This window comes from Suricata suricatta, chromosome 17 (genome assembly GCF_006229205.1).
Source record: "Suricata suricatta isolate VVHF042 chromosome 17, meerkat_22Aug2017_6uvM2_HiC, whole genome shotgun sequence".
Classification (NCBI taxonomy): Eukaryota; Metazoa; Chordata; class Mammalia; order Carnivora; family Herpestidae; genus Suricata; species Suricata suricatta.
Genome location: NC_043716.1, coordinates 56,076,935 through 56,089,656, shown reverse-complemented (window position 1 = coordinate 56,089,656; position 12,722 = coordinate 56,076,935). Strand labels below are relative to the sequence as shown.

At 53.2% G+C, this 12,722-nt stretch overlaps 1 protein-coding gene and 1 long non-coding RNA gene across 3 annotated transcripts in view; one reads left to right on the top strand and one right to left on the bottom strand.

The window, feature by feature from the left end:
• Positions 1-1,458, top strand: LOC115282153. 2 transcript variants are annotated; one of them, XR_003904530.1, is made up of 2 exons: positions 1-64; positions 494-1,458. It is a non-coding gene; the product is annotated as an uncharacterized LOC115282153 (long non-coding RNA). The 2 variants fall into 2 exon arrangements; XR_003904531.1 differs by having other exon boundaries at positions 7-178.
• An 8,144-nt stretch (positions 1,459-9,602) lies between these two features.
• Positions 9,603-12,722, bottom strand: part of ALYREF (Aly/REF export factor) — a 3,396-nt gene continuing 276 nt past the window's right edge. The window contains exons 1-5 of the mRNA XM_029928403.1: positions 12,554-12,722; positions 10,956-11,103; positions 10,297-10,360; positions 10,037-10,214; positions 9,603-9,929 (exon numbers count right to left, since the gene is read on the bottom strand). The exon at positions 12,554-12,722 is cut by the window's right edge and continues 276 nt beyond it. Of these exons, the coding sequence (XP_029784263.1) occupies positions 9,915-9,929; positions 10,037-10,214; positions 10,297-10,360; positions 10,956-11,103; positions 12,554-12,722 (574 nt within the window). The 3' untranslated portion in view covers positions 9,603-9,914. The remainder of the gene's footprint in view (positions 9,930-10,036; positions 10,215-10,296; positions 10,361-10,955; positions 11,104-12,553) is intronic.

The window sequence follows — 12,722 nt, the reverse complement described above, 5'->3', positions numbered from 1 at the left end:
GGGAGGCCTGCGGAGTTGGGGCCCTGCCACCTGCCGCCCGGGCTGTGCTCGGGGCTGCTCCCAGGTGAGGCCTGGGGGGGAGCCCCCCCGCATGGAGAGCCCGAGTGAGGCAGATGGCAGGCTCTCCAGACGAAGCCGCTGTGTCTCTTAGGAGCAAGGCCACTTCTGCCCTATTCTGGTCAGTAGCCCTTCCCTAGTGCAGTGTAGGAGGGGACCATAGGGACAAGAGTACCAGGAGGTGGGGCCGTTGGGCCCATCTGGGAGGTGGCCCACCGCATGCCCCAAAGTAGAAAGAATGGTGGTGTGAACCTGGTGGACCAGCCACCTGGCTTCAGTCGCTATCCACCTGCGGCCTTGGCCTTCCTCCTTCCACCTGTGCCCTCCCTTCCTCCTCATCCACGCAGCCAGTCTGAAGCAAACCTTGGAGGTTATTGCCACCATAAGTATTTCAAGTGTGTGTGTGTGTGTGTGGTTTTTTTTTCTTTTGAGACAGAAAATGAGCAAGAGAGAGAACCTTGAAGCAGGACTTGGGCTCACCCGTTGGGGAGGCTGGAACACACGAGCATAACCAAGGTTGGACGCTTAGCCGCCTGAGCCCGGTGCGCCTATGTCAGCGCGCATTCATGTCAAAGGAAGGGGATCCTTTCTGGGGGATACGAGCCATAGTGTCGTCGTTTCACGTGTCCCGTTCCCTCCGCGGCGGGCAGAACCCCTCCGAACTGGGATGGTCGGAAGCCGTGATCCACAGTTCTCTCTGCTATCCTGCGGGCGGAGGGGGCTCCGCTGGAGCCCTCCTGCAGTGGCAGCCCGACTGGGGCCACGCGGGAGCCACGCAAAGTTCGGCTGCTGAAGACAGCCATCAGCCCCAGGCCGGTCCCCGGTCCACGCGACCCCTGCGGGATTTGGGCAGCTGCACGACGACGGACACATGTTCTGAGAGGCCCGTTCACAAGTCTTCGTGTGGACCCGCTGGGAAGTGCCAGAACCAAACTTGTGCAGCTTTCCGCTGGTCGGGCGGAGACGAGCCAGTCTAGTTCAAGGGCAGGGACTTAGACTCCACCTCTCTCAATGGGAAGAAGATTGAAGATTGCGTGGCCGTCTAATCTAGCCACCATGAGCCACATTCCACTCCGCTAAACACTGCCTCCCGCCATCCCCAAAAGTCTCATCCTAGTTTGGCTTCGGATCAGGGCACAGGTGAGAGGGAGGCTGGACTGTGGCTTCTGTTAATCTGAAACCTGGGGCTCCAGACCCGCAAGACTTGTCCCACAGTGCCACAAGAACCATTCCATCCCACCCCCTTGACCTTCACGATCCAGGAGCGTGACATAAAATGGTGTTTGCTTCACACCAAGTTCTGGGTAATTTCCTACAGCGCCATTTGCACCTGGAATACCCCCCAGGAAAAGTGACGACAGTCCTAAACATAATTAAAGATCCAAACAGTATTTTCCTTGATTGCGTTGTGAGTTCTTTCACATTTTATTTGAATCGGAATCAAGTTACATTTGGTGCAGTTACTGATATGTTAGTGACTCAATCAATAGAATCATCCTTTCTGTGCTCCATGTGGTGTCATGGTGAAGGATGCGGGGGTCCCTTACGGTCTCCCATGGCTGAGACCCAGCTGGTGATCCCACACCGGAGCCCTGACCCGTTCTTGTCCTCCATCCTTCCTGTGGGTGTGGTTCAGGCCTATGGGAACCAGACCTCTTCAAACGTGATGTGGTGCATACTTAAGGTTTTGCACAGTCACAAGGGAGCACTGACACTATTTTGAACCCTTTATCAAATTAGCAAAGAGGGGCACCCGGGTGGCCCCAAATGGTTGAGCGTCCAACTCTCGACTTCGGCTCAGGTCATGATCTCAGTTCATGGGATCGAGCCCCGCATTGGGCTTTTGCTGACATTGAGGAGTCTCAGGATTCTCTCTCTCTCTCCACCTCCCTCAAGCTCGCTCTCGCACCCTCTCTCAAAATAAATGAACATTAAAAAGAAAAAGACAAATTGGCAAAGGACCTAGGGAGATGTGCCGTGATGTAAGGGCATGGCCGTAGCTGACGCAGGGAGCTGCTGGGAAAATAAACCTCACGCCTGAGCAGTATTCAGGGGGTTTGGAACAACCTTTTTTAATTTGGTGGTTGTTTCTTTTTTTTTAATGTTTCTTTATTTTTGAGACAGACAGAGACAGCATAAGCGGGGAAGGGGTGGAGAGAGAGGGAGATACAGAATCTGAAACAGGCTCCAGGCTCTGAGCTGTCAGCACAGAACCCGATGTGGGGCTTGAACCCACGAACCGTGAGATCATGAGCTGAGCCGAAGTTGGACGCTTAACCCACTGAGCCACACGGGTGCCCCTAATTTGTTGGGGATTTTTTTTTATCTTAACATTTATTTATTTATTTTGAGAGAGTGTGTGTGTATGTTCATGTGAGCATGAATGGTGGAGGTAGAAGGGGGCGCCAGAGAAGGAGAGAGAGAGAATCCCAAGCAGGCCCCACACCAGCAGCTCGGAGCCCAACTCTGGGCTCAAACTCACCAACATGAGCTCATTGAGCTGAGATCAAGAATCAGACACCTTACTACCGGTGAGCCACCCAGGTGCCCCGGTCACACTAAAACCCTTCCCTGAGGAAATCACCGTGGGTGTGAGCGGAGGTTTGGGTACAGGACGGTGATGGAGCGTTTGTACAGCTTCGAACGTTTCCATAATGGATCTAGAAAGCACAGGACGGCTGCAGGACGGGTCCCTGAATGGCCACCTACTGTCCTGTGTCACAGGAATATCTACATGGTAATTAATAAATACTAATGCATATTAATTAAAAAACCCTCTGAATTAAAAGTTTTCACGTGCTTTAAATAAAAATGGTTAATCACATAGAAAAACTAATTTTTACAGCTTTTTACACATGTTCATTTATTTATTTTGAAAGAGAGAGAAAGGGGCACCTGGGTGGCTCAGTCAGTTAAGCATCCGGCTTCGGCTCAGGTCATGATCTCACAGTTCATAGGTTCGAGCCCCGCATCAGGCTCTGTGTTGGCAGCTGGCTCAGAGCCTGGAGCCCGTTTCAGATTCTGTGTCTCCCTCTCTCTCTGACCCTCCCTTGCTCACACTGTCTCTCTCTGTCTCTCAAAAATAAGTAAAAAGCATTAAAAAGAGAGAGAGAGAGAGAGAGAGCGCGAGCGAGCAGGAGAGGGGCAGAGGGAGAGGGAGAGAGGGAATTCCAAGCAGGCTTAGCTGTCATTGCAGACCCAGCGTGGGGGCTCCGTCTCACGAATCGTGAGACCATGACCAGAGCTGAAACCAAGAGTCGTATGCTTAACCGGCTGGGCCACCCAGCTGCCTGGTTGGCAGCTTTATCGAGGTATAATTTATAAAATCCGTTCATGGACAGTTTATAATTCAGTTATTCCGGGGTAAACTTACAGAGTTGAATAAACACCACTGCAGACTTTACCTTGAGCTCTTTGTCATCGATGCGTGTCCCCCCCCACCCCGTCACTCCCGGACCCCGGCACCACTGTCCGGCTTCCTGCACCTACAAAGCCACCTCCCCCAAACATCGCACGCAGGTGGAATTATACGACCAATAGTTCTGTGCTGTCTGAGTCCACCTAGAGCGACGCTGCTGCCGCCCATCTAAGGCGTAGGAGGCGCGTCGTGTCCTGTTTGTTGTGTGAGCCGACCGCGCTTGTGTGCATTCCCTTGGTAATTGGTGGACTTTCATTTCCATTTTGTCGATTACAAACATTCGCATTTGTCTTGGAGGGAACGAGGGAACGTGTGTTCATTTCTCTTGGTTCCCAAGAGTGGAATGCCCCCTGATTTCCAAGGTGGATCACAGTCCCGCCAGGAATATAAAAAGGTTCCAGTCAGGCACACCCTTGACAATACTTGGCGTTGTCAAAGCTGGATGTGACACGGTGGCTCCTTGTGAGTTGGCTTTGCTGTTCCCTGATGAAGGGTCTTCTTGGGAAGACGTCTACGCAAGTCTTCTGTCCATTTTTAAATCGCACTGTGTTATTCAGTTGTCATACTACTTACATGTTCTGGATAGGAGTCTTTTATCACCTGTATGCTTTGGAAGTATTGTCTGTGGTGTGACTTTCATTTTCATTTTTTTTAATCCTTTATTTTATTATTGAGAGAAAGCGAGAACATGAGCAGGGGAGCAGCAGAGAGAGAGGGAGACACAGAATCCGAAGCAGGCTCCAGGCTCTAAGCTGTCAGCCCAGAGCCCAATGCAGGTCTTGAACTCACAAACCACAAGATCACAACCTCAGCCAAAAGTTGGATGCTTAACAGACTGAGCTATTCAGGCGTCCCGACTTTCATTTTCTTTTTCTTTTTAAACTTTTTATGTTTTTATTTTATTTGTCAGAGCATGAGGGACAGAGCAGGAGCAGGGGAGGGATAGAGAGAGACACACACACACACACACAGAATCTGAAACAGGCTCCAGACTCCGAGCTGTCAGCACAGAGCTTGATGCGGGTCTCAAACTCCCAGACCAGGAGATCAGACCTGAGCCGAAGTCGGATGCTTAACCAACTGAGCTGCCCAGGTGCCCCTCTTTTTTATGTTTTTTTCCTGGTGTTTGTTTATTTTTGAGAGAGATAGAGAGACACAGAGCACAAGTAGGGGGACGGACAGAGAGAGAGAGGGAGACACGGAACCCGAAGCAGGCTCCAGGGTCCAAGCTGTCAGCACAGAGCCTGATGCAGGGCTCGAACTCACAAACTGTGAGATCCTGACTTGAACCCACTAACTGTGAGATCATGACCTGAGCTGAAGATGGACGCTTAACTGACTGAGCCATCCAGACATCCAGACATCCAGATGCTCAATGTTTATTTATTTTTATTTTTAAGAGAGAGAGAGAGAGAGAGAGAGAGAGAGAGAGAGAGAGAGAGAGAGAGAGAATGACTGGGGGAGGGGCAGAGAGAGAGGGAGACCCAGCATCCACAATCCAAAGCAGGCTCCAGGCTCCGAGCTGTCAGCACAGAGCTCAATGCAGGGCTTGAACCCGTGAACCATGAGATAATGACCTGAACCGAAGTTAGGTTAGTTAGACGTTTACCCGACTGAGCCCCCCAGGTGCCCTACCCTGCCCTTAATTTTTAATTTTAAATTTTTTGAGCTTCTGCTTTCTCCATTTCACCTGCACAGATAAGGATTCTTGTTTTCAACATAATACTATCAACATACCTACCAAAATTAACAATGCGTTTTATTATTACCAAATACTCAGTGTTAAGTTTCCCCCAGTCTCCGAACCCTTGTCCAGGCTGGTCTCTCTACAGCAGCCGGGTCCAGATGAAACTCCACCATGCATGTGGACAGTGTGCTGCGGGGGCTTTCTTACACCGACCATCGCACAGCTCAGCTACATTCAGATGCTGTCTGGAGTTAGCCCAGACCCTGCGGGTTGAGGGCTCGGTCCCACGAGACGGCCCCCATTTCCTATGCTGGCCCCACGCTCATGACAGCAGAGTGCAAATACCTGGGTGCCCAGGACCCCCTCAGGTTTGACAACTTGCTTAGACAACTCACAGAACTCAGGCAAACCCTTTCCTTGCAATTACTGATTTATTCTACAGGACGCACCTCGGGTCAACCTACTAAGCCACCCAGGCGCCCCTAACGGAGGCAATGGAGGCAACTCAGGAACAGCCAGAAGCTGGAGATACGGAGGGCTCGGGATGGGGTGGGGCGGGGCTCCCCGCCTCCTCCAGGGGCGGCATCCTCCCAGCTCCTCCAAGTGAGCGCTCACCAACCAGAAGCAGAACCCCCTCACTTAGGACTTTGTATAGAGCCGTCATTAAAAGACGGGATGGATTAAATCGTTGGCCTTTGATGATTTGCCTGATGTCCAGCCCTTCTCCCTCCCCAGAGGTTGCGGTGGGGTGAAGCTGAAAGTGCGAACTCTCTAATCATGGCTTGGACTTTCTGGGGACCAGTCCAGACCCTGGAGCCATCCAGGGGCCCCTGAGAGTCCTCTCGTCCACACAGACCTGGGGACAGTTGAAAGAGGCTTGTTATGAGAAACAAAAATGGCTCCCACCGCTCAGGGAACTCCAAGGGATTCAGGAGCTCTGTGCCAGGAACCGCACAAAGATCAGACGTGTGTTAGAGCACAGCCCCCTTCGCCTCCTTCTCTGTGCTTGTGGCCCTTGGTGCGGAGACCAGGGACTTGAGAATTTCCCGAGGGCACTTCCGGGTCTGCCGGTGGAACCCTCCTGGGCTGGGGCGGCAGGCTCCTCGGGCTGGACAGGCCCCAGGTCAATGTTGAGGGGGCTGTGGGCTTCCCACCGTGTCCCTTCAGGGGACCCTCTGTTTGTCCCACCTGTAGTGAGGCACAGGAGGCCCCTGAACAGCAGGTTGGCCCCGCCGTCACCGGTGGCCGCATCAGCCTTTCATCCGGTGGCTTCAGCAGCTTCTGAGGATTATTTTCAGCATGGATCGTTTTTTTAGGCATCACAAAATGATGACTTTAGAACACTGCACTTCTGAGCTGGAATTCTTTAAAAAGTTTTTTTTTTTTAATCTTTATTCATTTTGAGAGACAGAGCGCGAGCGCAAGCAGGGGAGGTGCAGAGGGGGAGACACAGACTCCGAAGCAGGCTTCAGGCTCCGAGCTGTCCGACAGAGCCCCACGTGGGGCTTGAGCTCACGAGCTGTGAGATCATGACCCGAGCCAAAGTCGGACGCTTAGCCGAGTCAGCCGCCCAGCCACCCGTTAGCTGGGATTCTTTCTTTCTTTCTTTCTTTTTTAATATTTTATTTATTTTTGATACAGAGAGAGACAGAGCATGAGAGGGGGAGGGGCAGAGAGAGAAGGAGACACAGCACCAGAAGCAGGCTCCAGGCTCTGAGCTAGCTGTCAGCACAGAGCCAGATGCGGGGCTCGAACCCATGAACGTGAGATCTGACCTGAGCGGAAGTCAGAGGCTTCCGACTGAGCCCCCCAGGCGCCCCTAGCTGGGATTCTTTAAAAGAAACCTGGCGGGGCGCCTGGGGGCTCAGTCGGTTAAGCGTCCGGCTTCGGCTCAGGTCATGATCTCACAGTTCGTGGGTTCAAGCCCCGCGTCCGGCTCTGTGCTGACAGCTCAGAGCCTGGAACCTGTCTTCAGATACTGTGTCTCTCTCTCTCTCAAAAATAAAGTAAAACATTTTTTTAAAAGGCAAAAAATAAATGTATTAAAAAAATGAAAGAAACCTGGAGTCATTAGCTACTTAATCCCTTCAAAATATGATTTGTTTAGAAAATAAAGATTAAATATTGGATTTTTTCCTTTTATTTGCAAAATTAGAGTCCAAGTAAACTTCCAAGATAAACATTAAATGTATTTTTAAATAATTTTTAAATTTTATTCAAATCCAAGTTAGTTAACATGTTGTGTAATACTGACTTCAGGAGTAGAATTGGGTGACTCATCACTTACATGTGACCCCCAGTGCTCATCCCAGCAGCGCCCCCTTAATGCCCGTCCCCCGTTTAACCCACCCCCACCCAACACCCCTCCAGCTACCCTCATTTGTTCTCTGTATTTAAGTCTCTTATGGTTTGCCTCCCTGTTTTCATCTTATTTTTCCTTCCCTTCCCCTAAGTTCATCTGTTTGGTGTCTTAAATTCCACCAATCACGGATTTCGCTTTCTGTGACTTATCTCGCACCATGATACACCCTGGTTCCGTCCACATCGTTGCAAGTGACAAGATTCCGTTCTTTTCGATCGTTGAGCAATATTCCATTGTATGTATGTACATTTTTCTTAAACTTATTTTGAGAGACAGAGCATGAGAAGGGGAGGGGCAGAGAGAGGGAGACACAGAATCCAAAGCCGGTTCCAGGCCTGAGCTGTCAGCACAGAGCCTGACGCGGGGCTCGAACCCACGGACTGTGAGATCCTGACCTGAGCCGAAGTCAGATGCTCAACGGACTGAGCCCCCCAGGCGCCCCTGTACCATGTCTTCTTTATCCATTCATCAGTCGATGGACATTTGGGTGGATGGTTTTTTTCCTAAGTATCATTACAAACACTTGGATGTTTACATACTTGACAAGACTGATGACATCAGAAAGAAATGTTAAGTTTATGAGATCATTAACGGTAGCTTGAATGGCTTACTAATGATGGATTCTTACCAAGGATACAGAACTCTGGTCTCACCATAAAGAAGTGAGAACGACCTGATGGGACTGACCTTCTAAGTGTCAAGGTCATGAGAGGTAAGGAAAGCACAACCAGGTTAAGACAACTAGAGGCGTCATGAGGTCAGCGGACCAGGCACCAAGGAAAGCAGCATTCACAACATGGCTGCTGGGACAGCGGGCTGAGCTGCGTCAGGCCTGTAGTTCAGATCACAGCGTTGTGTCGATGTTAGTGTCTGATTATGTGAGAGAATATTCTTTTACTTATTATTTTCTTGAATTAAAAAAATCTTTGAGAGAGAGAGATAAAGAGAGTGCACCAGTGAGCTAGGGGCAGAGAGAGAGGGGATCCCAGGAGGGGCAGAGGGAGAGGCGGAGGGAAGCCCGGCTCACCCGACGCGGGGTTTCGTGGGGTTTGTGTGACCGTCCGTTTTGGGGAACTACACGGAGACATATCAGGGGGGAAGTGGCACCGACAGCGGGGCGCGGCGTCTGCGGCCGGAGTGAGGAGCTCGGAGCGACGTTCACTGCCGTCCTCCCTTCTTTCCTATACATCTCAATATCCAGCTGACAAAATAAGGCTAAGAACCTTCACAGTGAAACAGAGAAATACGCTGACATTAAAGGAAATGATAATAGTTAACAAAAATCAGCAGTTAAATCGGTTTCAGCAATACTTTAAAGTGTTTGAGAAAGCATTTTTCTTTCTTAATGTTTATTTTTGAGACAGAGTGCAAGTGGGGGAGGGGCAGAGAGAGGGAGACACAGAATCCAGGAGGCTCCAGGCTCCTCACTGTCAGCACAGAGCCCGATGTGGGGCTCGAACTCATGAACTGCGAGATCATGACCTGAGCCGAAGGCATACACTTAACCGAGACCCCAGGTGTCCCGAGAAATAAACTGTTCTGTCTTAAAGAGCACCTCCTGTTCCATACACCCAGTCAGGTACAACCACAAAACCCACTCCACTCCCTCTGCCTCTTGGCCATCGCCTACGGACTGGACCGCGCCGAGCCCCCGATTCTGGGTGCGGGCAGCCTTTTCCTCCGCCGCCCCTCTGCCGGCCCCTGCAGTGCTCCGCGCTCCACACCGGGCTCTGCCGCCGCCCCCACAGCATCCCAACAGGCTCCGTCCTTAACACCAGAGAAAGCCAGAAGAGATTACGGGGCACACACAGTCCCTGCTGCACGCAGCCCGCCCCTCACGCCCCAGGGTGGGTGGTGGAGGCAGCTGCCCCCCCCAGGTCCTCCCGATCACCAGGTCTCACCAGGTCGGAGATGGGCGAACGCGGCCGGTAGAGCAGCGGCCAGCACCTCCCCCGCCCCCGCCCCCAGCCGCCGTGGCAGAGCATCGATGCCAGGTGCCCGCGGGGCTGCTCCCCACAGGCTCTCACGAGCAAGTCTCGGCCCAAGCAAGGACTACGACAGCGGGACAAATCAAACGGTTCCAGTTCTACACACGTTTCTATTTTATTATGGCAAAGGTGAAAACACCACCTTCCCCACAACAGCAACCGGTAAAATTTATCCCAAAAATAACTCGGTACAAAACAGGTCTGTTTCAGAATTAAAAAAAAAAAAGAAAAAGAAAAAGAAAAAGAAAAAAAACCTTTACATGAGTTTTTAAATTCTATTTTAAAACACAAAAGAAACAAATCCGTCATTGGCTGCACAGCCCCGGTCCGCGGTCCCCTCCCGCAGGGGAGCACGGAGGCGGCGTCCGGGCCCGCTCCGCTCACGAGGATCCGCCGCTCCGTTTAGCTGGTGTCCATCTGAAACACACAAAACCTCCCCGGTCAAGGCCAAGCTCCCAGGATCCGGGCTCCCGGGCCCCCAGGCAGGCTTCGGACCCCAACCCCCGGGCGGGGCCGGCACTTACTCTCGCGTTGTAAGCATCCAGCTGCGCGTCCAACTCCTCTGCGGAAAGCTGCTGCTTCGAACTCCGGCCCGTACCCCGGCCTCTGCCCCGGCTTCCTCCGCGAGCGCCTCTCCGGGTGCCGCCGCCGCCCCCGAAACCTCCGGAGCCGCGGTTTCTGGTCATGCCGCCTCTGTTCACGCTGGCGAGGAAAGCGGACCTCACTCCCGCGACCTGCAGAGGTCCGCGGGGCGGGCAGCCGCGCACCACAGGCCCCCACTCACCTCTGCGCGGGTCTCCGCTGTGTGTCAATCTGTGACGTGACGAGCTGAATGTTCATGGGGCGGCCTGCGGCAAAGCACACAAGAGGGCGCGCTCCGGTTAGAGGGCTCTGAGGCCAGCGCACCCCGGTCTCCATGCAAGTGCTGGAAAGGGGCTCTGCATGTGTCAGATGCTCCCCGCAAGGCGAGCGGCCGAGCGACCCCGGTAGGAGGGGGGGCGGTGCCGACGACGCCCCAGCAGGAACCTCCTCGCTCCTCGAGTCCAGGTCAGGCGGGCGCCTGCGCAGGTGTCGGGGCGCTCATGGGTGGAAAGCTGTGGGTGGCCTGGCGGAAGGAGAGCCGGTACCTTTGTCTTTACGACTACAGCCCCGCACTCAGAGGCGTGCTATGGTGGTTCTGAGAAGGCTTCACAGAAGTGAATCTTCCGGAAGGAGCTGAAGGAGGGGAGGGATGTAGCTTGCTGGATGGGGGTTCACAAGAGGTTGGTCCAGATGTGTGGGGCAGCATGAGAGGTGGCAGAATGGAAGAGAGAGACAAAGGGGCGAATGCAAAGTGTCCTCAGCCACAGGGGTGAGCCACATTCCTGCACGGACAGCTGCCGGCCCCACGCTCCACAGCTAGCTGCGGCCCCTCTACCATCCCGGGTCCAACCTCGGACGCACCGTCCAGAGGGACGCCGTTGTACTGCTTCATGGCTTTCAGGGCGTCTGCCTTCCGTTCAAAGTGCACGTCGGCTGTTCCTAAACTGCGCCCTGAGCGGTCGTAGTGCACAGCCGCCTTCTTCAGAGTTCCGAACTCGGCGAAGAGCTCCTGGGGGCCGGAAAGCACAGCTGTCAGCGAAGCGGTGCCCCTTCCTGGGGGCCCAGGGCAGGTCCCTGGGCCTATGAGCTGCTCTGAGGGGGCAGGGGGCGGGGCTGATTTCCCTGGGAGGCAGACACATATGGGGGCAGGGCAGTGGTAGTGCACACTGCGGGGACGGGAGGGGCGGCCTTCCAGGAGCAGCTGGGCCTGAGGCGCCTGCCAGAGTGGGGACCTTACATCGCACCAGGATGCAGGTAAAGGACCGCAAAGCCCACCAGTGAAGGGCACAAGATGAAGCCGCTAACTTCTTCAACAGAGGAAAGTTTACAACACTCCCAAGGACTATACCAAGAAACAGCAAAGGCCAAGATACAGAGCAAGGGACGCTATCCATCATGTGGACCAGCTCACAGGGCCCGTAGATTCGGGGTCCTGACCCAGCCCCTCCCCCAGGGCAGATTCTGGCTCACCTTTCCCTCTCCTCCTACTCAAGCCTGCCGCAAAGGCTGAAGTCAAGCGCTGCCATGGAAACTGCCCTGACCTCAGGCAGGCTGGGAGTTGGAGAGGGAACCCAGAGTGTGGGGCTACTCCGGCCGCAGGCACACAGCGGGAAGTGGAGTTCACCAAAAGCGGTTTCCAGTGGAGGCCAGAAACCACCTTAAAAAAAGTGTTGAGACACCGTGAGTGCTCACCGGCCTTGCTCCGTCCTCCCACGGCAGTCAAACAAACAGTGGGGCTCTGGGAAATTGAACCCAGGAAGGCCCAGCGCCCTGACCCAGCCATCTCTGAGACCGATCCTCAAGACGTCTTTACTTAATCAGAAAATAAGTTTATATGCCTTTGGAGGTCAATCAAAAAAAAAAAAAAAAACAAGAAAAAAAAAAGAGGAAAGGAATGAAAAAAAAAGAAATTAAAAAAAAAGTTTCAAACAAGGATGGGTTTGAAATCATGCCACTAGAAAGACCAGGGCAAAGTCAGGGCACAAGTTCCGCGAGACACAGAGCTTGGGCAAAGGGAGCAGGAAAGATGCCCAGCACCATCCTGCTTCTGTTCTAAGAGTTTCCATAGAAAAAAATCCTCTCCTCCCAACACATCGTTGAAACAAATACAAAATAAACAAAATGAACATCCCGGCTCCCCGCTGAGTCAGTAAGGCAAGAAAAAACACAGGAGAGCCACCTCTCCCGGCCGGGACACCTTGGACACATTAGAAGAGCCACATCCCCTCGCGCTAGGCTGGGGGGCCTGTCTTCCACACACTGACCTACTTGTGGGACTTCTGACTGCAGTGTGACCTCTGCTCTGCATCCCCGTAGCTCCTCACAGGGGCCAGGGGCCAGCCCTCGGGGGCCTGGAGGGCTCACTGGTCTACGGTGGGAGGGGATTCAAGACCACCTCCCAAACGGGACCAAGTCCGTGAGGGGTCAACTGCGCACCGAGAAACCCCCCCGTCCCTTACCTGAATATCAGCGTCGGAGACTCCAAAATCCAGATTTGACACCAGCAGTTTCCCACCCGTCTCGACGCCTGCGCCACCCCCGAAGCCGCTGTCGAAGAGATCGTGTTGCCACTTGTCAGGAAGTTGTTTCGGCTGAAGGAGAAAGAAAACACAACAGACGCAGACCCGT